The sequence below is a fragment of the Dendrobates tinctorius genome, unplaced genomic scaffold (assembly GCF_039654945.1).
Source record: "Dendrobates tinctorius isolate UK_male_01 unplaced genomic scaffold, ASM3965494v1 ptg000315l, whole genome shotgun sequence".
Lineage (NCBI taxonomy): Eukaryota > Metazoa > Chordata > Amphibia > Anura > Dendrobatidae > Dendrobates > Dendrobates tinctorius.
In genome coordinates, this window is record NW_027361982.1 from 735,863 (window position 1) to 761,844 (window position 25,982).

General features: G+C 48.6%; 1 protein-coding gene across 1 annotated transcript; it reads right to left on the minus strand.

The window, feature by feature from the left end:
• Positions 1-927: 927 nt before the first annotated feature.
• GPR174 (G protein-coupled receptor 174) lies at positions 928-25,198 on the minus strand. The gene is made up of 2 exons (XM_073561176.1): positions 25,006-25,198; positions 928-3,606 (listed from the first exon to the last, which is right to left on the minus strand). Exon 2 carries the CDS (start codon positions 3,342-3,344, stop codon positions 2,343-2,345), a length of 1,002 nt encoding a protein of 333 aa, XP_073417277.1. The 5' UTR covers positions 3,345-3,606; positions 25,006-25,198; the 3' UTR covers positions 928-2,342.
• Positions 25,199-25,982: the final 784 nt, after the last annotated feature.

Below are 25,982 nucleotides of genomic sequence, written 5' to 3' on the forward strand. Positions count from 1 at the left end.
TGATCCTGAGTTACATCCTGTATTATACTCCAGAGTTGCCCTCACTGTTCTGCTGGTGCAGTCACTGTGTACATACATTACTGATCCTGAGTTACATCCTGTATTTTACTCCAGAGCTGCACTCACTATTCTGCTGGTGAAGTCACTGTGTACATTCATCACATTACTGATCCTGAGTTACATCCTGTATTATACTCCAGAGCTGCACTCACTATTCTGCTTGTGGAGTCACTGAGTACATATATTACATTACTGATCCTGAGTTACATCCTGTATTATACCACAGAGCTGCACTCACTATTCTGCTGGCACAGTCACTGTATACATACATTACTGATCCTGTACTGATCCTGAGTTACATCCTGTATTATACCCCAGAGCTGCACTCACTATTCTGCTGGTGCAGTCACTGTGTACATACATTACATTACTGATCCTAAGTTACATCCTGTATTATTCCCCAGAGCTGTATTCACTATTCTGCTGGTGCAGGCACTGTGTACATACATTACATTACTGATCCTGAGTTACATCCTGTATTATACTCCAGAGCTGCACTCACTATTCTGCTGGTGCAGGCACTGTGTACATACATTACATTACTGATCCTGAGTTACATCCTGTATTATACTCCAGAGCTGCACTCACTATTCTGCTGGTGCAGTCACTGTGTACATACATTACTGATCCTGAGTTATATCCTGTATTATACTCCAGAGCTGCACTCACTATTCTGCTGGTGCAGTCACTGTGTACATACATTACATTACTGATCCTGAGTTTCTTCATGTCTTGTGGAATAGTTTACTGTAACAGAAGAAACATGAGTAGTGAGTGCAGCTCTGGATGAGACTACAGCCATGATTTAACTCAGTATATACTTGATTACTCCTCATCACTTTATAACAATATAAACATTACAGAATGTAAATGTCAATTTTAATTAAAAAATATAAAAATAAATACAGAAGCGACTTTCCCATCGGGAAAATAGAAAATGTGACTCCTCCGCAGCGAAGAAATAGAAGTAAAGCGACAACTCTGTATCCATAAATGCAGAGCAGAGATCCAGATCTCACACATATCCCCGTACAGCCCCCATATGTAACATACATCCCTCATACACTACGGATCTCCTTGCCGCCTCACATGCCCCATGTGTCTCCAGCCACTCGATCAAAATCTCTTATCCACTCTTTATGCCCCTAATATATCTCCTACACATGCATCCCCCATATTTCCACTATCCCAAATGTCACTCATAACCCCCTTCATGCGCCTCCCCTAGCCCCCATGTGTCCTTCATCTGTCCTCAATGCAGCCACCCTACTTCCCCTATGTGTCCCTTATACTTTCGTCATAATCCCACTCTATTCCCCATATGCCCTTCATATGTCCCGCATGCTCCCCGCATATATCGCCCCTATGCCCCTCATTTATCCCATACTCCCCTAAAATGCCCTCCATACTGCCCTATGTCTCCCATATGCCCGTTATTCATCCCCCATACGCCCCTTATACATTCTCTTTTCCATGTCCCCTATAAGTCCTTTGTACATCCCTGTATGTCCCTGTTATGTCAGGTCTTACTCCCTATATGTCCCCATCTCTGCCCCCATATATCTATTTTTCATATATGTTGTGACACCTCTTCCATCACTGCTCCTCCACGGGTTCTGCCTCGATTGTCAGGTGTCATGACTGTGGAGGAGGGGAGATCACTTATATGCAGCCTACGCACTCGAGTTGGGGGCAGGGAAGTGACCATATAACCCGTCATTCAGCTTTCCTAGGATCAGATTTAATCATGAATTTTCTGGACCTGGATCCCATGGGGGCGATACTATATAAAGTGTGGCTCCTCGGGGGGGAGGAGTCACAGATGTCTACCATTCACAGTAATGATCATCCTACAAGGATCAGAGGTGTCACCGGAAATGGCTGCCTTTCGTCACTCACATCGGAGGGTGGAGGACTTCTTTATGGAGGCTCATTTTAGCGTAAATCTATCTGAGCCCATTGTCTCTGCACGGAGGCTGTGTACAGACAGCGAGCTTCTTATCTGGTCTGTAGGAACTGGTTGGGGGTTGTAGTAGCCTCAGCCTCATGGTGATGGTTGGGGGTTGTAGTAGCCACAGCTTCATGGTGATGGTTGGGGGTTGTAGTAGCCGCAGCTTCCTGGTGATGGTTGGGGGTTGCAGTAGCCGCAGCTTCCTGGTGATAGATGGGGGTTGTAGTAGCTGCAGCCTCATGGTGATGGCCAGATTGCATCAGGACAGGGCATATTTTGGGGCCCCCTGACACCTCGTACATCGTGTCTCCTGCTGATGCTTTCACCGTTGTCAGCTGGACCTGAGGCCGTCCTGATCCATCAAGTCTTTGCTGCAGAAGATCTGCAGCTCGGTGCCGTCTACTAGGTCCTGCCGGGACAGTCTCCTCCGGAACTCGTCGGTGGTGAAGTAGTAGATGATGGGGTCCAGGCAGCAGTTCATACTGGCCAGGCATAGCGCCACAGGGTGCAGGGTGAGGATGACCCTCCGCTGCGAGCACGACGCCATTTTCTTGGCTTTGGCCAGGAAATGTAGAGGAAAGCTGAAGTGATAAGGAGCGAAGCAGACGAGGAAGACGCCGGCGCAGGTCAGGATCATCTTCAGCGCCTTCCTCTTCTCCCCGAGGTCGTGAGAAGCGGCATGCGGCTCCCGCAGCGACGTCACCGTCCTCCAGGTGCAGAACACAATGATGAGAAGCGGCGTGACGAAACCGAAGAGCTCGGCCGCGGTCACCGTAATGATGGAGCTGGCGAGCCCGATATCCAGCAGAGGGAGATCCACGAAGCATTTGTCCTCACCGCCGGCACCGCTCGTCTCATTCCCGATCCGTAACAGCGGAAATGCGAGGCAGCTGACGCAGACAAGGATCCAGCCGGCAACGCTGACGTAAACGTCAATCTGTCGCTTCCGTCCGGTGAAGTTGAAGGGGTAGATGAGATACATGAAGCGGCGGACGCTGATGCAGACCAGGAAGAAGATGCTGGCATACATGTTCACGTACTTCAGGTAGAAGCAGAACATACAGAGGAAGCGGCCGAACGGCCAGGACTTGTTCAGGTAGTAAAATATCCGCAGCGGCAGCGACAGGACCTGCAGCAGGTCAGCGATGGCAAGGTTAATCATGAAGATGACTGCACGCTTCGTCTCCTTCTTGTATACGTGGAAGAACCAGAGCGCCAGGACGTTCCCGATCAGCCCCGGGATGAAGATGACGGTGTAGGTGATGGCATACAGGTAATCCAGGAAGCGCTGCTCCTCCCCGCAGCCGTCTGTAATATTGCTGCCGGTGGGCATCTTCCCCTACGCTGGGATCCGGGTGAGCAGGGTTTAACGCCAGCTCAGTTCTCCGATACCCTAAAGGTCATGGCGGAGGATCAGGTCCACGGATTCACCGCATTGCGTCCATGGTGCATTGCCAATTCCAAGGGTTTTATACTCATATTTCTCCCACTTCTGTTGGATCTTTCCTCACGGGATTCGCTCTAATGCCGTTTAACAGAAGAGAACCGTGTTGCCACCATAAGTACTGAGCTTCATGTTAACCGCAAACACGGACCTGGAACAGAGAAAACACAGGGGTCATGGCTTAAATAATTAGGAACGCAACAAACACGGCCAAGACCCTTCACACAACTCCCCGAAATCTACAAACATTCGTAAGTGCGAAGGACGGCATCCGTTATGGTGCAGAGAGAGCACAATTCATACCGAGGGGCGGCGTCTGGTATGGTGCAGAGAGCACAATTCATACCCGTATGGTGCAGACAGAGCACAATTCATATCGATGGACGGCGTCCCGTATGGTGCAGAGAGAGCACAATTCATACCGAGGGGCGGCATCTGGTATGGTGCAGAGAGAGCACAATTCATACCCGTATGGTGCAGACAGAGTACAATTCATACCGATTGACGGCGTCCCGTATGGTGCAGAGAGAGCACAATTCATACCGAGGGGCGGTGTCTGGCATGGTGCAGACAGAGCACAATTCATACCCGTATGGTGCAGACAGAGCACAATTCATACCGAGGGACGACGTGCGGTATGGTGCAGAGTGAGCACAATTCATACTGAGGGACAGCGTCCAGTATGTTGAAGACAGAGCACAATTCATACCGAGGGACGACGTCCGGTATGATGCAGAGAGAGCACAATTCATACCGATGGACGGCGTACCAGACAAAGTACAATTCATACCAAGGGACAGCGTCCGGTATGGCGCAGAGAGAGCACAATTCATACCGAGGGACAGTGTCCAGTATGGTGCAGACAGAGCATAGTTCATACCGTGGGACGGCGTCCGGTATGGTGCAGAGAGAGCACAATTCATACCGAGGGACTGTGTCCGGTATGGTGCAGACAGAGCACAATTCATACCGAGGGATGGCATCCGGTATGGTGCAGACAGAGAACAATTCACAAAAGGTCTGCAGCCTCCTTGTAGAACGGATGGGTCGCTGCTGTTTCCCAAAAAATCCTCCCCCTGCCTCCTGACATCATCACTCACTCTACACAAACGGCTCAGGTCCGTCTTGGTCAAGACAAAATGGAGAGTTAGTATTTTATCTCACCCTAGTGCTGAACTCACAGCTACACTGTTCAGTTTTGCGGCGTAATGTCCTCCATTCATCTGCTTTCCAGTTAGTATTTTATCTCATCACAAGACTGATTCACAGCTACACAGTTGAGTATTGCTGTATACTGCTCTCCATGTTGCTTTCTGGTGTTTTACTCCATATCAGTGCTGGATTCTTAGTTACACTGCTCAGTACTGCTCTATAATTTAATACATGTACTGTTTTCTAGTAAGTGTTTTATCTAATCTCTCTTCTGGATTTCTAGCTACACTTCTCAGTACTACTTTATAATGTCTTTCATACTGCTGTCTTCTAGTAGTTTCTCTCACCCCTCACAGCTACACTGCTCAGTACTGTTGTATAATGTCCTCTATACTGATTCTTTCTAGTAAGTGTTCATCTCACCCTACATCTGGAATTCAGCCACAATGCTCAGTACTGCTATATAATTCCCTACATTCTTCTGCTTTCTTGTAAGTGTTTTATCTCATCCTAAATCTGGATTTACAACTAATCAGATCAGTACTGCTGTCTAATCGAAGTCCTTTTATATATATACTAGCTTGGCCCGTGCAAAATTTTCGCACATTGGTTGTCAGGGGTGCAGGCAATTTCAGAAAAAGCAAGCTGGTCAAATGTAAATTTATTTCATCAGATGATGAACATAGACAGGTATTTATATATGTAGACTGGTAATCCAATAAATTGGTTTGATAAGTAGAGGCCAAAAAATGTCTTCCGGTTGAGGTGCCACCTGCAGGTCATTATGTCTTTCTGCAGGTTTATGAAAATGAATGTTTAAACTGTATTTAGTGATATAATTGTGAATGTGTGGTTTGTTTGGCTTTTTTCTTGCTGAAGGGAGCAAGTTTACCTTTCAAATGGTGTATCATTTGTGTGTGTGGGGCAAAGTAATCAGCGAAAAAGAAGTGCATTTTTAGAAATGTGTTTGCATATGTGACTCACCATTTGTGTGTGGTGGGGCAAAGTAATCACCGAAAAAGCAGAGCATGTATACAAATGTGTTTGCAAAGTGCCTCACCTGCAGTGAAGTGTACAATCCTCGAATTTGGCTAAAATAGGCTGGGCAAGCAGTCCGGCAAGCTGGAAAGCCCCCAAGGCAAATGTTTGGATTTGTTTGTGATGTCTGTAAGCAGCTTTGTGGTAGTGTGCTTTGGGGTACTGTGGTGCCACCTGCAGGTCATTTTTCCTTACTGCAGGTGTGGCGCCCCTGAGGTCAGTCGCCACAGAGGTACTGCACCTTCTCCTAAGGTGAAGTGCCTCACCATTCAGGTAAGGTGGGAACTCCTTTCCACACTCCAACACCCGCCACCCACACACACAGGGTAGTTCTGCACAGCCACAAGCGGCTCTGGACTTAGAGAGTAGCAGAGCACCTTTGGTGGTTCCCTGCTTGGAACACTGGAGTGCTGGGAGGTGGGTGGAGTTAGAATACATAAAAGACTGGGAAAGTTTAGAATTACAGGTCAGTCTGCGGGGGGCAGGCTGCGAGAGCAGTCCCCTAGGAAAGGAGGAGAAGGAAGCCACTCGGAGAGGAGTGGGGATCCCTGGAAGAAGGGATGGAGGAAGGAGTGCTGCAGCTGCCTCAGTGACCTGAGGCAGCTGGCACGGGAAAGGAGAGACAGGAGAAAGACGTAGAACTGTAACCTAAGTTTCCATAAGAAAGAGACGGAACGAAGGAGTAGATAACAGACAGGAGAAGAGGGTTGGAAGAGGAACCCTGCCTATAGGTTCTCAGCGCAAGGTCGGGGCCCGGTCCCCAAGGTTGTATGGACACTTATGGTTCTGCAGCAGACACCGGTGGAGTAGTTGGCTGTAAATGCACTACTCCCATCTAAGACTTGGGGCACAGCAGCATCTGTATAGAAAGCCAGGACTCAGGAGAAGGGAGTCCCCGAAGCAGGCTACAGCTGTCTGCCATACGAGTAGAGAACACAGGAACATCTGTAAGGAGGAACTCCAGCGTAACTTAGTGCTAGGAGATCTTCACACTTAAAGGCGCAATAGAGGAGACGTTCAGAAAGGTATATGTTGGCGGAGTGTTGGAGAGGAGCCTTCCATCTTGCCTGGGGGTTGATTGAGTCCCTGACCCGTAGGACACAGCACGGAGGCAGTCACCTGTGTGCCCTACTGACTCTGAGTAAAGCGTTGGAACTACAGACCCTGGTGTCCTCCATTCATTATCGCGCCTAAACCCTCAGCATCACTACATCTGGGTACCAGCTCCTACACCGCCTGTGCCTCTCCTCATCTATTAATACTACACTGCCCTGGGGCTACAGCTTTACCTGTGGGGAGCTACACCATCTATGCTACAATACACCACCAGCCCTAGAGGATCTGCATGCAGCGTCGGCCTAACATCCCACTTGCCGAATACCACGGGTGGCGTCACGAACTATTACACTACAATCCGCCATTGATTTGGGCGCCCAGGGCCACGGACCAGATCACCGCTGCTGTGACACCTCCCGCTGACAACGACCCGGTACCGAGTACCCCACGGCCCTGGGAGGGCAACCCAACTTGGCGTCACGAACAGGATGACGAGACCCGATGCCATCGGGTTCTGTGTGCCTGAGATTTGTTGGACTTAAAACTTTTGAAAATGTGTAGAAGACCCAATTTAATAGACTGTGACATGAACATTCAAAATGGCCGCTGGCGCGGAGAGGAAGGGCGTGAAGAGATGGGAGGTCCTAGGAAAAGACCACGAAGAGTCTTGGGCCTCCCCTGCCTGAATTACTATGTGACAGCAACATGGCACACCCCCCGAGGGGTTCATATACTGGCTTGGTATGGAAGCGCTGGAAGAAGACGCCGCCCCCGGAAGGAGGGGCAGAAGAAGCCAGTGGCGGGAAAGGGGCCGAGGCAGGAAGAAGAACGCCAGAACGCCATTTTGGAGAGAGAAGGAAGGAGGCCTGGAGAGCGCGCAGAGGTTGAGTTGGATCTCCCCGGCGCCATGGATGAAGGCTCCGACCCCGTCTCTGAAATGACCCGCCAGCAGCTGGAGGATGACATCGCCCAGCTGACATGCCGTCTGCGACTGAGGCAGGAGGCCTTATGGAGGCTGAGCAGGCCGCACGCCTCGGAGGGGCCTACGCCACAGGCACCTCCCAGTTTGGTGCCCACACCGCCGGCACCTGCCGCCACTGCACCGGACTGTCCTCAGGCAGCGCTAGTCTACACATCCACGCTGTCCATTCAGTTGGTCGCTGTTACAGAACCACTCAGCACCCAGAATATGTTGTGCAGTTATATGTATATATAATAGGTTCCATGTGAGATGCATGTCCCTAATGTATCAGCAGTGTCTGCCCTCCCCCCACCTTTGTAATTCCCACAGTAAACATCCGCAGGCTCCGGCCACCTGCGGCTTTCGTAATGCATGTCTGGCCTGACGCTTGTCTATTGGCCGGCTGTCATGATCTCAGTGCGGGTTTGACTCACACACGTGGGGTTAATGTTTGGAACCAGTGCTGATGACTGGCATTTCTGGGGTTAAAGGTTGTGATCCCGATGCAGGCTTACCTGCACACCTGGGCCTATGATTGTGGCCTCTCCCTGGTTCTGGGGGAGGCTTCTTATAGCCTCAGGACGCTCCCATCCCTGTCAGTTATACTCTTGCCCTTGGCATTTGTGTGGTGACCCCTGAGTGTGTTTGTGCTGTGTTCTGGTTACTTGATTCTCTGTGTATGACTCGGTCTGTTCTCTGGATATCGCTTTGGATTCTGCCTGGTACCTCCTATGTCTGTTTGGTTTTGATCATGGGCGCATATAAAAGATCACTGCTTCTCCATGTATTTCCAGTCTGACAACACTTTACTCACAGGACACAGAATATATCACACAGATACAGAGGGCCGGTGTCAGAGACACCGCACTACACTTGCTCATAGAGCCAGTGCGCGTGTCCTGAGTACAGAAGCAGTGCTAAACGAGGTACAGGAGGAATAAACAGACGGGAGGTCAGACAAAGCCAAAGGTCATACACAGGATCACAGTACAGTACCAGGGATGAGACAGAGCGGATAATCAGGGCCAAACAGAGATCAAAACCAAACAGACATAGGAGGTACCAGGCAGAATCCAAAGCGATATCCAGAGAACAGACCGAGTCATACACAGAGAATCAAGTAACCAGAACACAGCACAAACACACTCAGGGGTCACCACACAAATGCCAAGGGCAAGAGTATAACTGACAGGGATGGGAGCGTCCTGAGGCTATAAGAAGCCTCCCCCAGAACCAGGGAGAGGCCACAATCATAGCCCCAGGTGTGCAGGTAAGCCTGCATCGGGATCACAACCTTTAACCCCAGAAATGCCAGTCATCAGCACTGGTTCCAAACATTAACCCCACATGTGTGAGTCAAACCCGCACTGAGATCATGACAGTACCCCCCTCTCAACGGGGGGCCTCTGGACCCCCAGGCTTGCCCGGGTACTTAGCATGGAAAGCCCGTACCAGGCGATCAGCATGCATCAACCGGGCCGGTACCCAGGACCTGTCCTCCGGTCCATACCCCTTCCAATGAACCAGGTACTGTACCGACCGCCGTACCAACCTGGAATCTACGATATGACCAACCTCGTACTCCACCTGCCCCTCGACCAAAACAGGAGAAGCAGCAGACTCGGAGTCTCCCCGGACTGCTTCAAAAGGTTTCAGTAGAGATTTGTGGAAGACATTAGGGACCTTGAAAGAGGGTGGAAGGCACAGCCTATACGCCACTGGATTGATTTTTTCCACAATCTTGTACGGGCCATTGAATTTGGGTCCTAACTTGGCTGACGGAATCTTTAACTTAATGTTTCGCGTGGAGAGCCAAACTTTCTCTCCCACCCGAAACATGGGACCAGGTGTTCGTTTCCTGTCCGCGAAAAACTTATACCTGCCTTGAGACCTGGATATACGCCGCTGGACTTCTGCCCATGTATTTTTTAACCGCTGAACAGAGTCCTCAGCCCCGGGGCACCCCGAATCCAGACGAGAAAACTCACCGAAATGAGGACTGAACCCATAGTTAATCAAGAAAGGGGACCTACCAGTGGATTGACTCACCCGACTATTGAAGGCAAATTCAGCTAACGGCAGTGCATCGCACCAGTCACTCTGTCTAGCAGAGGTTAGACACCTGAGGATCTGTTCCAGGGACTGGTTAGTCCGCTCCGTCTGCCCATTGCTCTCAGGATGGTATGCAGACGAAAAGGACAGAGACATACCTAATTTTTTGCAGAAAGCACGCCAAAACTTAGCCACAAACTGCACACCACGATCAGACACCACATTCAGGGGTACCCCATGCCGGATCACATGCTGCACAAACAACCTGGACAACGTCTCAGCTGGCGGTAGTGCGGACAGGGGTACGAAATGAGCCTGCTTAGAAAACCTGTCCACCACTACCCATACCACTGTATTACCCTTAGATGGAGGGAGATTGGTAACAAAATCCATGGATAAGTGAGTCCATGGCCTTTTGGGCACTGCCAAGGGTATCAGCTCCCCTGCCGGCCGGCTATGAGAGCTTTTAGAACGAGCGCAGACCCCACAACCAGCAATGAATTTTTTTATGTGCGAACCAAGGGTAGGCCACCAAAAGATCCTAGCCACCGCCAGACGTGTGGCTGAAATACCAGGGTAAGCACTCAGCTTGGATTCATGGAACTCCTGCAAGAGTTTCAGGCGAAGTTGCTCTGGGACAAACAACTTCCCCTCCGGCTTGGCTGCCGAGGCCTGCGACTGGGCCCCCTGAATCTCCCGTTCCAATTCAGATGAGACCTCTGCTATCACAGCCCCAGGGTGAAGAATGGAGGACGGTGGCTCAGGGGGCGACACCGGCTGAAAACTGCGTGATAAGGCGTCAGCCTTGACATTCTTAGACCCTGGACGAAATGTAATTGTAAACTGAAAACGGGGAAAAAAAAGTGACCAACGGGCTTGTCTGGGCGTTAGTCTTTTAGCAGACTCAATGTACGACAAATTTTTGTGATCCGTGATCACCGTAACCGGGTGACTGGCCCCCTCCAAAAAGTGCCTCCATTCTTCAAACGCCAATTTGACCGCAAGAAGCTCTCTATTGCCTACGTCGTAATTTCTTTCCGCAGCAGAGAACTTCTTGGAAAAGAAAGCACATGGCCTGAGGTTGGTTAGAGTGGCAGGCCCTTGGGACAACACCGCCCCCACCCCCACCTCAGAGGCGTCCACTTCCACGACAAATGGTTTGGACGGATCTGGCTGCACTAACACAGGAGCAGACATAAAACATTTTTTCAGCGTCGCAAAGGCCGCTTTTGCGAGCGAGGACCAATTTCTCACATCCGCACCTTTGCATGTTAGATCCGTGAGAGGTTTGACCACTTGCGAAAACCCCCGGATAAATTTGCGGTAATAATTGGCGAACCCCAAGAAGCGCTGAAGACCCTTAAGATCTCGGGGTTGCACCCAATCCGCAATGGCCTGCACCTTCTTGGGGTCCATGCGAAAACCCTCACCGGATACAATTAACCCCAAAAAGGACAACTCTTGTACACAGAATACACATTTTTCCAATTTGGCATACAAATGATTTTCTCTCAGCCTTTGGAGCACAGTTCGTACATGTTCCAAATGAGAATACTTGTTGGGGGAATATATCAAAATATCATCTAAGTAGATAACGACAAAACGACCAATGAGATCAGAGAATACCACGTTGATGAAATTCTGAAATATGGCAGGGGCGTTGGTAAGACCAAACGGCATGACTAAATTTTCAAATAGTCCCTCGGTCGTGAGGAACGCGGTTTTCCATTCATCCCCCTCTCGGACCCTTATCAAATTATATGCCCCCCGAAGGTCCAGTTTAGAAAACTACTTTGCCCCTGATAGTTGGTTACATAAATCGGGAATCAACGGAAGGGGGTACGTATTCCGTACAGTAATTTGATTAAGCTCCCGGAAGTCGAGACAGGGACGTAATCCGCCATCTTTTTTCTTTACAAAAAAGAAACCTGCCGCCACAGGTGAGACTGAAGGACGTATGTGTCCTTTGCGCAGACTTTCAGTAATGTACTCCTTCATAGCCAAGCGCTCAGGACCGGACAAATTAAACAGACGGGCTTTGGGTAATTTAGCCCCCGGGACCAGCTCAATAACGCAGTCAAAGGGTCTATGTGGCGGTAACGTCTCGGACTCGCTTTCGGAGAAAACATCTTCGAAGTCCGGCTTTATCATATAACTCAAAATCATTAAACCCCCATTGTACAATCTCCCCCGTTTTCCAGTTAATAACTGGGTTATGGTGTTGTAACCAGGGCATGCCCAACACCAACCCTGCAGGTAGATTGTCCAGCACAAAACAACTTATGTTTTCCACATGAGTAGCGCCCACTCTGAGCGAAAACACATCAGACATAAAGCGAATTCCCTCCTTAGTGAGGGGAGATGAGTCAATGGCCATCACCTTGATCGGAACCTTGAGCCTAACTGTCCCTATCTTGCAGTGTGTGACCAATTGGGAGTCAATAAGATTAATAGATGATCCGCAGTCCACAAAGGCTGTAGAGGAAAAAGAACTACCATCCACAAACAGTTCCACAGGCAGTACTACTTTAGAAAACGAGGAAAATGGTACCTGAGGGTCTGAGCAGCCTCCCCGTTGACTACCCAGACCTAGTCGTTTCCCGCCGACCGGGTTTGAAGACGGGCAATTCGGGCACTCCCTTTTCCAATGTCCCGTTTTACCGCAGTAAAAGCATAACTGCTTGTCCTTCCAGCGTTTCCTCTCCGTATCCTTCAGGGAGAGGGCGCCTACATCCATGGGCTCAGGGGCAGTCTCTTTTCCACTGGGGAATAATGGAGTATCCACCTGCATCACCCCTCTGGCCCGCAGCCTGCGGTCCATCCGGACGGCCTGGGTCATGGCGTCCTCGAGAGAGTTAGGTGGGGGATGTAACACCAAGGCATCCTGCAGCCGCTCGGACAAGCCTCTGCGAAAGAGTCCTCGGAGTGCGGCGTCGCTCCAAGAGACCTCTGCCGCCCAGCGGCGGAACTCAGAACAAAACCACTCAGCTGTGTGTTTCCCCTGACAGACACTCATCACCATGTCCTCTGCCAATCGCACTCGGTCAGGTTCATCATAAATGTGCCCGAGGGCCTCAAAGAATGCGTTCACTGACATACGTTCAGGAGCAGAGGAAGACAGAGAGAAAGCCCATGCTTGCGGAGCCCCCCAAAGTAGGGAAATAATGACCCCCACCCTCTGGAACTCATCCCCGGAGGAGCGGGGCCTTAGAGAAAAAAAAAGCTTGCATCCTTCTCTGAAAGACCTGAACTCCTTTTTATCCCCTGAGAAAAGGTCTGGTAATTTGACCGGAGATTCGGGGGACGCTAATGACACATCCCTACCCCCAGAACCAGAAGCCACTGCATCGACAGCCCCCTGCACAGTAACCACCAACTGTTGCTGGGTATGGGCCATCGTGCGTTGTTCCACATTGAGCTTATGGAACATTTGGGTCAGGTGCTTGACCTGATCAGCCAAGGCTTGTATGGGATCCATGAGTTATAATGTCAGAGACACCGCACTACACTTGCTCATAGAGCCAGTGCGCGTGTCCTGAGTACAGAAGCAGTGCTAAACGAGGTACAGGAGGAATAAACAGACGGGAGGTCAGACAAAGCCAAAGGTCATACACAGGATCACAGTACAGTACCAGGGATGAGACAGAGCGGATAATCAGGGCCAAACAGAGATCAAAACCAAACAGACATAGGAGGTACCAGGCAGAATCCAAAGCGATATCCAGAGAACAGACCGAGTCATACACAGAGAATCAAGTAACCAGAACACAGCACAAACACACTCAGGGGTCACCACACAAATGCCAAGGGCAAGAGTATAACTGACAGGGATGGGAGCGTCCTGAGGCTATAAGAAGCCTCCCCCAGAACCAGGGAGAGGCCACAATCATAGGCCCAGGTGTGCAGGTAAGCCTGCATCGGGATCACAACCTTTAACCCCAGAAATGCCAGTCATCAGCACTGGTTCCAAACATTAACCCCACGTGTGTGAGTCAAACCCGCACTGAGATCATGACAGCCGGCCAATAGACAAGCGTCAGGCCAGACATGCATTACGAAAGCCGCAGGTGGCCGGAGCCTGCGGATGTTTACTGTGGGAATTACAAAGGTGGGGGGAGGGCAGACACTGCTGATACATTAGGGACATGCATCTCACATGGAACCTATTATATATACATATAACTGCACAACATATTCTGGGTGCTGAGTGGTTCTGTAACAGTCGTGGCCTGCCCAGAGGAGTCACCGGAGGCCCCGGGAGCTGAGGTCGTGCTCCCGCTCGGACCTGACGCGGCTGCGCAGGTCCCACCGGAGGCCCCCGCGGACCTGGAGCCACGACCCGCTTCCACCGGCATCGGAGCAGAGACCACACCACCCGGAGGCCCCAGGTATGTCTGATACCCCAACACCTGGGAAGGCCCTGGGGTGTACCGCGGTCGCAGCGGCTGGCCAGGTCGTGCTAGATCTGGTCTGGGACCGGGATGTCTGTCCCTGGGGGGAAACACCGGAACCCCTGGAGGTGGCGCCGCTGTACAGGACCAGTCTAGAGCGGTCCCGGGAAGAACAGGAGGATAAGGAGAACTGAGCTAGGTGTCAGGCTACCATCCGGCAATTGGCAGCTGAACACCGGGAGAGGGAGCAGCGCCGGCTAGCAGTACTAGGCCCAGATTTGGACCGGAAAGAGAGGGCCCGTGCTGGTCGCTACGGTCCCCGGGACTCGACTGGATGGGGACAGGTCCTCAATGTGAACCATGAACGGGAGTCTGGATTCATCACCGAACCCCAGAGGATCTCTGATTTGTTCTTTAGCCAGAGGGATGTGGAGTCCCACCTCCAGAAGGGACACCCAGCGCGAGACCTACAGCCAGGGGAGTACGTGACCTATACCAGGCATGAGGGACTATGCGGCTGCTACGCGTTAAACATCCGACGCATACCAGAAGCCCTGCTGTCAACTTACCTGAAGGAGAAAGTCCGTGTTCCTTCCCCGGTACCCGTTACCACCCCTGCGGTACCCCAGGCAGCAGCTACATCTCGGCAGCAACCACCTACTGTTCCCACTGCCCAGTGTACCCAAGGTACAAAAAGCCACCGGCTTCACCCCACAAGAGGAGGAGTATCTGAGGACTGTATATGCGTTCTTTTCACCTGGTAGCAGTTCCAGTACAGCTTCCAGAACCCCAAGAGAAGATCAACATTAAAAACTCTCGTTGCCCAGGAGGGTATTTTGCACCGTTGTGCCTTCTTTTTGTTTACATCATGGTTTAGTTTTGTGTGTTGCCCTGTTTTACTGGCAGCGTTTCTACATTTGAACTGAGGAGATCATGAACGCTGTATGATCCAGAACTGCAATTGTAAATAGTTGCACCTCTTTAGGTGCCCTCTCTTGGTTTTACATAAGACACTTTGCGAAGATAAGGTATTTTACATAAAGACACTTTGCGAAGATAAGGTATTTTACCTAAAGACACTTTGTGAAGATGATGTCTACCTCAAGGGACACTGCAAGAAATCCCGGCTGGGAGCAGTGTTCAGCGTTTACAAGAATTGTTGATGTTTTAATGTGAAGTATTTAATGATGTGTCTTGTGAGAGTAAATGACTTTTATATAGAATTAAGAAATGCTCTGACAGGGAAAAGAGAGATTTGAATAAAGGAAAATGTAGATGATGAATGTCACTTTGAGCTGATGGCAGAAAAGTAGACAATGTGAAAAAAGGAAAGATAATGAAGAAATGTACTAATAGAGAATACTGAAGTGATAGTGAGCAAGAGATAATAGCACTTTGAATTACGTATAGTATTGAGAATTGCACTTTTGGACCTAGAATTTTAGATAGATAATTAAGAATTGTTTGCAACGTTCAAGAATGAGTGCTTCTCATATTGCAAAGTTTAGTATAAGAAATGTTTATTCAGTATTATAAAATTTTGTATGTTCTTGTACTGTGAATTTTGTTTACCTTGCAGCCCGCGGACGTGCTGTTTTTAACGGGGGGTATGTGGCGCCCCTGAGGCTCAGTCGCCACAGAGGTACTGCACCTTCTCCTAAGGTGTAGTGCCCCACCATCCAGGTAAGGTGGGAACTCCTTTTCACGCTCCAACACCAGCACCCCACACACACAGGGTAGTTCTGCACAGCCACAAGCGGCTCTGTACTTAGAGAGTAGCAGAGCACCTTTGGTGGTTCCCTACTTGGAACACTGGACGTGCTGGGAGGTGGGTGGAGTTAGAATACATAAAAGACTGGGAAGGTTTAGAATTACAGGTCAGTCTGCGGGGGACAGGCTGCGAGAGCAGTCCCCTTGGAAAGGAGGAGAAGGAAGCCACTCGGAGAGGAGTGGGGATCCCTGGAAGATGGGATGGAGGAAGGAGTGCTGCAGCTGCCTCAGTGATCTGAGCCAGCTGGCACGGGAAAGGAGAGAAAGGAGAAAGACGTAGAACTGTAACCTAAGTTTCCATAAGAAAGAGAGTCAAGTACAGAACGAAGGAGTAGATAACAGAGAGAAGTGGCTTGGAAGAGGAACCCTGCCTATAGGTTCTCAGCGCAAGGTCGGGGCCCGGTCCCCGAGGTTGTATAGACACTTATGGTTCTGCAGCAGACACCGGTGGAGTAGTTGGCTGTAAATGCACTACTCCCATCTAAGACTTGGGGCACAACAGCATCTGTATAGAAAGCCAGGACTCAGGAGAAGGGAGTCCCCGAAGCAGGCTACAGCTGTCTGCCATACGAGTAGAGAACACAGGAACATCTGTAAGGAGGAACTCCAGCGTAACTTAGTGCTAGGAGATCTTCACACTTAAAGGCGCAATAGAGGAGACGTTCAGAAAGGTACATGTTGGCGGAGTGTTGGAGAGGAGCCTTCCATCTTGCCTGGGGGTTGATTGAATCCCTGACCCGGAGTACACAGCACGGAGGCAGTCACCTGTGTGCCCTACTGACTTTGAGTAAAGCGTTGGAACTACAGACCCTGGTGTCCTCCATTCATTATCGCGCCTACACCCTCAGCATCACTACATCTGGGTACCAGCTCCTACACCGCCTGTGCCTCTCCTCATCTATTAATACTACACTGCCCTGGGGCTACAGCTTCACCTGTGGGGAGCTACACCAGCTATGCTGCAACACACCACCAGCCCTAGAGGATCTGCATGCAGCGTCGGCCTAACATCCCACTTGCCGAATACCACGGGTGGCGTCACAAACTATTACACTACAATCCGCCATTGATTTGGGCACCCAGGGCCACGGACCAGGTCACCGCTGCTGTGACACCTCCCGCTGACACCGGCCCGGTACCGAGTACCCCACGGCCCTGGGAGGGCGACCCACAGGTTTATGAAAATTAATGTTTAAACTGTATTTTGTGATCAAATCATGGATGTGTGGTTTGTTTGGCTATTTTCTTCCTGAAGGGGGCAAGTTTACCTTTCAAATGGTGTATCATTTGTGTGTGTGGGTGCCGTATGAACGGGGATACAAAGGAATCACCGAAAAACAGTGTTTAGAAATAATAGAATAGATAGCCCCATTCACTTTCTCTGAAAATAGCTCTCCATCAAACTCCACCACAGCCAAAAGCACCACACATACTGGAAAGTGACAATCTCACGCAGCCTTTATCTATCCCCACTACCGCAAGAACTTTGTGTCTCCCTCCCACCTCATTTTAGATTGTAAGCTCTTACAGGTAGGGTCATCATTATCTTTGCTTTAATTATTATGCTATCTTTAACATTGCTACTTATGACTTGTATATGAACTGTTGAATTGTATAGAGCTGCGAAATATGTTGGCGCTATATAGCTAAAGATTATTATTTTTGTAATCCTCTCAATACTGCTGCTTTCTGGATTCACAGCTACACTGCTCAGGACCGCTCCACAATGTCAGACATGGGTTGTTTTCTAGTAGGTATTTTATTTCATATCAGTGCTAGATCCACAACTACACTGCTCAGTAGTGATTTATGACACACCCATGCTGCTGTTTCTAGTAAGTGTATTATATGATTTTTCTTCCGATTCCTAGCTATACAGCTTAGTATTGCTTTAATGCCATTGTTTTCTAGTGGTTTATCTCACCCTAGTGCTGGATTCACAGCTACGCTGCTCAGTACAGTTGTATAATGTCCTCTATGCTGCTTCTGAACATGTGCTAGATAGAGACAGGAGAATAAAAATCCCTCAAGTCTGTGTGTGCTGTGTATGGGAGACATCATAGCAGTCAGTCTCCTCCCACCAGCTCAGAGACAACTGATTACAGACAGATCATGCAGAGGGGAAAAAGCAGAATATGAGTCACACAATGAGCAGAGATTATGCCCCTGAAATGACAGGTAAACTTTCTTGTGTTCATTTCTCACCTTTTTATAAGGTAACCACGGGAGCACAGGTTTCCTCTATTACTTGCATGGACACATTGTAACAAACCCACTGCTGTGAGAAGTATTAAGTAAGGATGGGGTTTCAGATGTAGATTCAGCGAGTGTATAAATGAGCACCCCACCTCCTCAGGTAGAAAGGGTTAATGAGCAAGGAGTGCTGACAACGGTGACTCGGCCGCCCGGAGGCAACGATTCCTCTTTTACTTCTAAGTTATTTCTATTTTAATTTGAAGATTTAGGAAACTTTCTGATTCTTCTCACATGACGTCTCCAAAGGGAAACCCCAACCCAGCAGTGTCTCAACATGACCCCACTATCGGAGTTGGAGCGGACAGAGAAGTCTGATAATCCGGCACCTACCTACCGTAATAGTATTGGCATCACGGCACGAAGAAACGCAGGAGGTGAAGGTCACATGACTGCACCCCTCATAGCTGCACCCAAATATTCTCATCACAGGCGGCGAGTCCAGCCCCCAAAACATTGATATATAAGGGGGCACCCTGCTGTAATAACCTGTAACCTGGTGAATATAAAGGGGCACTCTGCTGTAATAACCTGCAACCTGGTGAATATAAGGGGGGACTCTGCTGTAATAACCTGTAACCTGGTGAATATAAGGGGGCACTCTGCTGTAATAACCTGTAACCTGATGAATATAAGGGGGCACTCTGCTGTAATAACCTGTAACCTGGTGACTATAAGGGGGCACTCTGCTGTAATAACCTGTAACCTGGTGACTATAAGGGGGCACTCTGCTGTAATAACCTGTAACCTGGTGACTATAAGGGGGCACTCTGCTGTAATAACCTGTAACATGGAGTATATAAGGGGGCACTCTGCTGTAATAACCTGTAACCTGGTGACTATAAGGGGCACTCTGCTGTAATAACCTGTAACCTGGAGTATATAAGGGGCACTCTGCTGTAATAACCTGTAACCTGGTGACTATAAGGAGGCACTCTGCTGTAATAACCTGTAACCTGGTGAATATAAGGAGGCACACTGCTGTAATAACCTGTAACCTGGAGTGTATAAGGGGCACTCTGCTGTAATAACCTGTAACCTGGTGACTATAAGGGGCACTCTGCTGTAACAACCTGTAATCTGGTGACTATAAGGGGGCACTCTGCTGTAATAACCTGTAACCTGGTGACTATAAGGAGGCACTCTGCTGTAATAACCTGTAACCTGGTGAATATAAGGAGGCACACTGCTGTAATAACCTGTAACCTGGAGTATATAAGGGGCACTCTGCTGTAATAACCTGTAACCTGGTGAATATAAGGGGGCACTCTGCTGTAATAACCTGTAACCTGGAGTATATAAGGGGCACTCTGCTGTAATATCCTGCAACCTGGAGTATATAAGGGGCACTCTGCTGTAATAACCTGTAACCTGGTGACTATAAGGGGGCACTCTGCTGTAATAACCTGTAACCTGGAGTATATAAGGGGCACTCTGCTGTAATAACCTGTAACCTGGAGTATATAAGGGGCACTCTGCTGTAATAACCTGTAACCTGGTGAATATAAGGAGGCACACTGCTGTAATAACCTGTAACCTGGAGTATATAAGGGGCACTCTGCTGTAATAACCTGTAATCTGGTGACTATAAGGGGGCACTCTGCTGTAATAACCTGTAACCTGGAGTATATAAGGGGCACTCTGCTGTAATAACATGTAACCTGGTGAATATAAGGGGGCACTCTGCTGTAATAACCTGTAACCTGGTGACTATAAGGGGGCACTCTGCTGTAATAACCTGTAACCTGGAGTATATAAGGGCACTCTGCAGTAATAACCTGTAACCTGGTGACTATAAGGGGGCACTCTGTTGTAAGAACCTGTAACCTGGAGTATATAAGGGGCACTCTGCTGTAATAACATGTAACCTGGTGAATATAAGGGGGCACTCTGCTGTAATAACCTGTAACCTGGTGACTATAAGGGGGCACTCTGCTGTAATAACCTGTAACCTGGAGTATATAAGGGCACTCTGCTGTAATAACCTGTAACCTGGTGACTATAAGGGGGCACTCTGCTGTAATAACCTGTAACCTGGAGTATATAAGGGGCACTCTGCTGTAATAACCTGTAACCTGGTGAATATAAGGAGGCACTCTGCTGTAATAACCTGTAACCTGGTGAATATAAGGGGGCACTCTGCTGTAATAACCTGTAACCTGGTGAATATAAGGGGGCACTCTGTGTAATAACCTGTAACCTGGAGTATATAAGGGGCACTCTGCTGTAATAACCTGTAACCTGGTGAATATAAGGGGGCACTCTGCTGTAATAACCTGTAATCTGGAGTATATAAGGGGCACTCTGCTGTAATAACCTGTAACCTGGTGAATATAAGGAGGCACTCTGCTGTAATAACCTGTAACCTGGTGAATATAAGGGGGCACTCTGCTGTAATAACCTGTAACCTGGTGAATATAAGGGGGCACTCTGCTGTAATAACCTGTAACCTGGTGAATATAAGTGGGCACTCTGTGTAATAACCTGTAACCTGGAGTATATAAGGGGCACTCTGCTGTAATAACCTGTAACCTGGTGAATATAAGGAGGCACTCTGCTGTAATAACCTGTAACCTGGAGTATATAAGGGGCCCTCTGCTGTAATAACCTGTAACCTGGAGTATATAAGGGGCCCTCTGCTGTAATAACCAGTAACCTGGAGTATATAAGGGGCACTCTACTGTAATAACCTGTAACCTGGAGTATATAAGGGCACTCTGCTGTAATAACCTGTAACCTGGAGTATATAAGGGACCCTCTGCTGTAATAACCTGTAACCTGGAGTATATAAGGGGCCCTCTGCTGTAATAACCTGTAACCTGGAGTATATAAGGGGGCACTCTGCTGTAATAACCTGTAACCTGGAGTATATAAGGGGGCACTCTGCTGTAATAACCTGTAACCTGGTGAATATAAGGGGCACTCTGCTGTAATAACCTGTAACCTGGAGTATATAAGGGCACTCTGCTGTAATAACCTGTAACCTGGAGTATATAAGGGGCCCTCTGCTGTAATAACCTGTAACCTGGTGAATATAAGGGGCACTCTGCTGTAATAACCTGTAACCTGGAGTATATAAGGGGGCACTATGCTGTAATAAACTGTAACCTGGAGTATATAAGGGGGCACTCTGCTGTAATAACCTGTAACCTGGAGTATATAAGGGGGCACTCTGCTGTAATAACCTGTAACCTGGAGTATATAAGGGGCACTCTGCTGTAATAACCTGTAACCTGGAGTATATAAGGGGCACTCTGCTGTAATAACCTGTAACCTGGAGTATATAAGGGGGCACTCTGCTGTAATAACCTGTAACCTGGAGTATATAAGGGGGCACTCTGCTGTAATAACCTGTAACCTGGAGTATATAAGGGGGCACTCTGCTGTAATAACCTGTAACCTGGAGTATATAAGGGGCACTCTGCTGTAATAACCTGTAACCTGGAGTATATAAGGGGCACTCTGCTGTAATAACCTGTAACCTGGAGTATATAAGGGGGCACTCTGCTGTAATAACCTGTAACCTGGAGTATATAAGGGGGCACTCTGCTGTAATAACCTGTAACCTGGAGTATATAAGGGGGCACTCTGCTGTAATAACCTGTAACCTGGAGTATATAAGGGGCACTCTGCTGTAATAACCTGTAACCTGGAGTATATAAGGGGCACTCTGCTGTAATAACCTGTAACCTGGAGTATATAAGGGGCACTCTGCTGTAATAACCTGTAACCTGGAGTATATAAGGGGCACTCTGCTGTAATAACCTGTAACCTGGAGTATATAAGGGGGCACTCTGCTGTAATAACCTGTAACCTGGAGTATATATAAGGGGCACTCTGCTGTAATAACCTGTAACCTGGTGAATATAAGGGGCACTCTGCTGTAATAACCTGTAACCTGGAGTATATAAGGGGCCCTCTGCTGTAATAACCTGTAACCTGGTGAATATAAGGGGCACTCTGCTGTAATAACCTGTAACCTGGAGTATATAAGGGGGCACTCTGCTGTAATAACCTGTAACCTGGAGTATATAAGGGGGCACTCTGCTGTAATAACCTGTAACCTGGAGTATATAAGGGGGCACTCTGCTGTAATAACCTGTAACCTGGAGCATATAAGGGGCACTCTGCTGTAATAACCTGTAACCTGGAGTATATAAGGGGCACTCTGCTGTAATAACCTGTAACCTGGAGTATATAAGGGGGCACTCTGCTGTAATAACCTGTAACCTGGAGTATATAAGGGGGCACTCTGCTGTAATAACCTGTAACCTGGAGTATATAAGGGGGCACTCTGCTGTAATAACCTGTAACCTGGAGTATATAAGGGGCACTCTGCTGTAATAACCTGTAACCTGGAGTATATAAGGGGCACTCTGCTGTAATAACCTGTAACCTGGAGTATATAAGGGGCGGTCTGCTGTAATAACCTGTAACCTGGAGTATATAAGGGGCACTCTGCTGTAATAACCTGTAACCTGGAGTATATAAGGGGGCACTCTGCTGTAATAACCTGTAACCTGGAGTATATAAGGGGGCACTCTGCTGTAATAACCTGTAACCTGGACTATATAAGGGGGCACTCTGCTGTAATAACCTGTAACCTGGAGTATATAAGGGGCACTCTGCTGTAATAACCTGTAACCTGGAGTATATAAGGGGCACTCTGCTGTAATAACCTGTAACCTGGAGTATATAAGGGGGCACTCTGCTGTAATAACCTGTAACCTGGAGTATATAAGGGGCACTCTGCTGTAATAACCTGTAACCTGGAGTATATAAGGGGGCACTCTGCTGTAATAACCTGTAACCTGGAGTATATAAGGGGCACTCTGCTGTAATAACCTGTAACCTGGAGTATATAAGGGGCACTCTGCTGTAATAACCTGTAACCTGGTGAATATAAGGAGGCACTCTGCTGTAATAACCTGTAACCTGGAGCATGTAAGGGGCACTCTGCTGTAATAACCTGTAACCTGGAGTATATAAGGGGCACTCTGCTGTAATAACCTGTAACCTGGAGACTATAAGGGGGCACTCTGCTGTAATAACCTGTAACCTGGAGTATATAAGGGCACTCTGCTGTAATAACCTGTAACCTGGAGTATATAAGGGGCACTCTGCTGTAATAACCTGTAACCTGGAGTATATAAGGGGGCACTCTGCTGTAATAACCTGTAACCTGGTGACTATAAGGGGGCACTCTGCTGTAATAACCTGTAACCTGGAGTATATAAGGGCACTCTGCTGTAATAACCTGTAACCTGGAGTATATAAGGGGCACTCTGCTGTAATAACCTGTAACCTGGAGTATATAAGGGGGCACTCTACTGCAATAACCTGTAACCTGGAGTATATAAGGGGGCACTCTGCTGTAATAACCTGTAACCTGGAGTATATAAGGGGCACTCTGCTGTAATAACCTGTAACCTGGAGTATATAAGGGGCACTCTGCTGTAATAACCTGTAACCTGGTGACTATAAGGGGGGACTCTGCTGTAATAACCTGTAACCTGGAGTGTATAAGGGGCACTCTGCTGTAATAACCTGTAACCTGGTGACTATAAGGAGGCACACTGCTGTAATAACCTGTAACCTGGAGTATATAAGGGGCACTCTGCTGTAATAACCTGTAACCTGGAGTATACAAGGGGGCACTCTGCTGTAATAACCTGTAACCTGGAGTATATAAGGGCACTCTGCTGTAATAACCTGTAACCTGGAGTATATAAGGGGCACTCTGCTGTAATAACCTGTAACCTGGAGTATATAAGGGGGCACTCTACTGCAATAACCTGTAACCTGGAGTATATAAGGGGGCACTCTGCTGTAATAACCTGTAACCTGGAGTATATAAGGGGCACTCTGCTGTAATAACCTGTAACCTGGAGTATATAAGGGGCACTCTGCTGTAATAACCTGTAACCTGGTGACTATAAGGGGGGACTCTGCTGTAATAACCTGTAACCTGGAGTGTATAAGGGGCACTCTGCTGTAATAACCTGTAACCTGGTGACTATAAGGAGGCACACTGCTGTAATAACCTGTAACCTGGAGTATATAAGGGGCACTCTGCTGCAATAACCTGTAACCTGGAGTATATAAGGGGGCACTCTGCTGTAATAACCTGTAACCTGGAGTATATAAGGGGCACTCTGCTGTAATAACCTGTAACCTGGAGTATATAAGGGGCACTCTGCTGTAATAACCTGTAACCTGGAGTATATAAGGGGCACTCTGCTGCAATAACCTGTAACCTGGAGTATATAAGGGGGCACTCTGCTGTAATAACCTGTAACCTGGAGTATATAAGGGGCACTCTGCTGTAATAACCTGTAACCTGGAGTATATAAGGGGCACTCTGCTGCAATAACCTGTAACCTGGAGTATATAAGGGGGCACTCTGCTGTAATAACCTGTAACCTGGAGTATATAAGGGGCACTCTGCTGTAATAACCTGTAACCTGGAGTATATAAGGGGGCACTCTGCTGCAATAACCTGGTGAATGCTGGATATTTCACATTTCACATAGCAGAACTTCTGGAACAATATTCTGGCAGAGAGAAGCCAGAAGAGCTGCTAGCTGCAGTGTAAAGCATAGTGGCGAGCAGTGTCATACATTGTGGAGGAAGTACAAAAGTAAAATCATCTTCATAAAAAGGTGGAGAGAAACCCAAGTCCAGCACCGCTGGGGCCGCCCGACCCCCGAGCTGCGCCCCCCACGCCACAATCCCCAGTGATGAATATAAGGTCCAAAGACATACTGATAGGAAATTTAGATTGTGAGCTTGGGGACAGTGATGAAATGTGTGCAAACTGTAAAGCGCTGCGGAATATGTTAGCGCTATATAAAAATAAAGATTATAAATGTCCTACGTGTGTGGCCGCTGATACTCCGGCTCCCGCTGATACTCCGGCTCTGGACGTCCCTTCTTTCACGCCACACTTGAGGTTCTCACAGCCCAGGTCGGGTGGGGGGAGACGTCCCGGCACCCGCAGAAAGACCCTCACAAGGAAGCGACTACAACTCCCATCAGACTGCACAGCGGAGCAGCGACCCTGCACTGACAGTGACTGATGACTGGGCGGGGCTCGGCCTCTGTGCACACGGGGTTTATGGAGCGGAAACTTCAGGTTTTTGAGGAGGATTCATAACAGCCGAGTATCTGCCCACAAAACGCTTCAAGAAACTCAGTGTGAACAAAGCCTGTGCGTGATAGGAGCAGCTGAGCCGTGTATCTAATCCTCTCCTGTGTGACACTGACTGCTGAGCCGTGTATCTAATCCTCTCCTGTGTGATACTAACTGCTGAGCCATGTATCTAATCCTCTCCTGTGTGATACTGACTGCTGAGCTGTGCATCTAATCCTATCCTGTGTGATACTGTCTGCTGAGCTGTGTATCTAATCCTCTCCTGTGTGACACTGACTGCTGAGCCGTGTATCTAATCCTCTCCTGTGTGATACTAACTGCTGAGCCATGTATCTAATCCTCTCCTGTGTGATACTGACTGCTGAGCTGTGCATCTAATCCTATCCTGTGTGATACTGTCTGCTGAGCTGTGTATCTAATTCTCTCCTGTGTGATACTGTCTGCTGAGCTGTATCTAATTCTCTCCTGTGTGATACTGTCTGCTGAGCTGTGTATCTAATTCTCTCCTGTGTGATACTGACTGCTGAGCTGTGTATCTAATCCTCTCCTGTGTGATAGGAGCAGCTGAGCCGTGTATCTAATCCTCTCCTGTGTGATACTGACTGCTGAGCCGTGTATCTAATCCTCTCCTGTGTGATACTAACTGCTGAGCCGTGTATCTAATCCTCTCCTGTGTGATACTGACTGCTGAGCTGTGCATC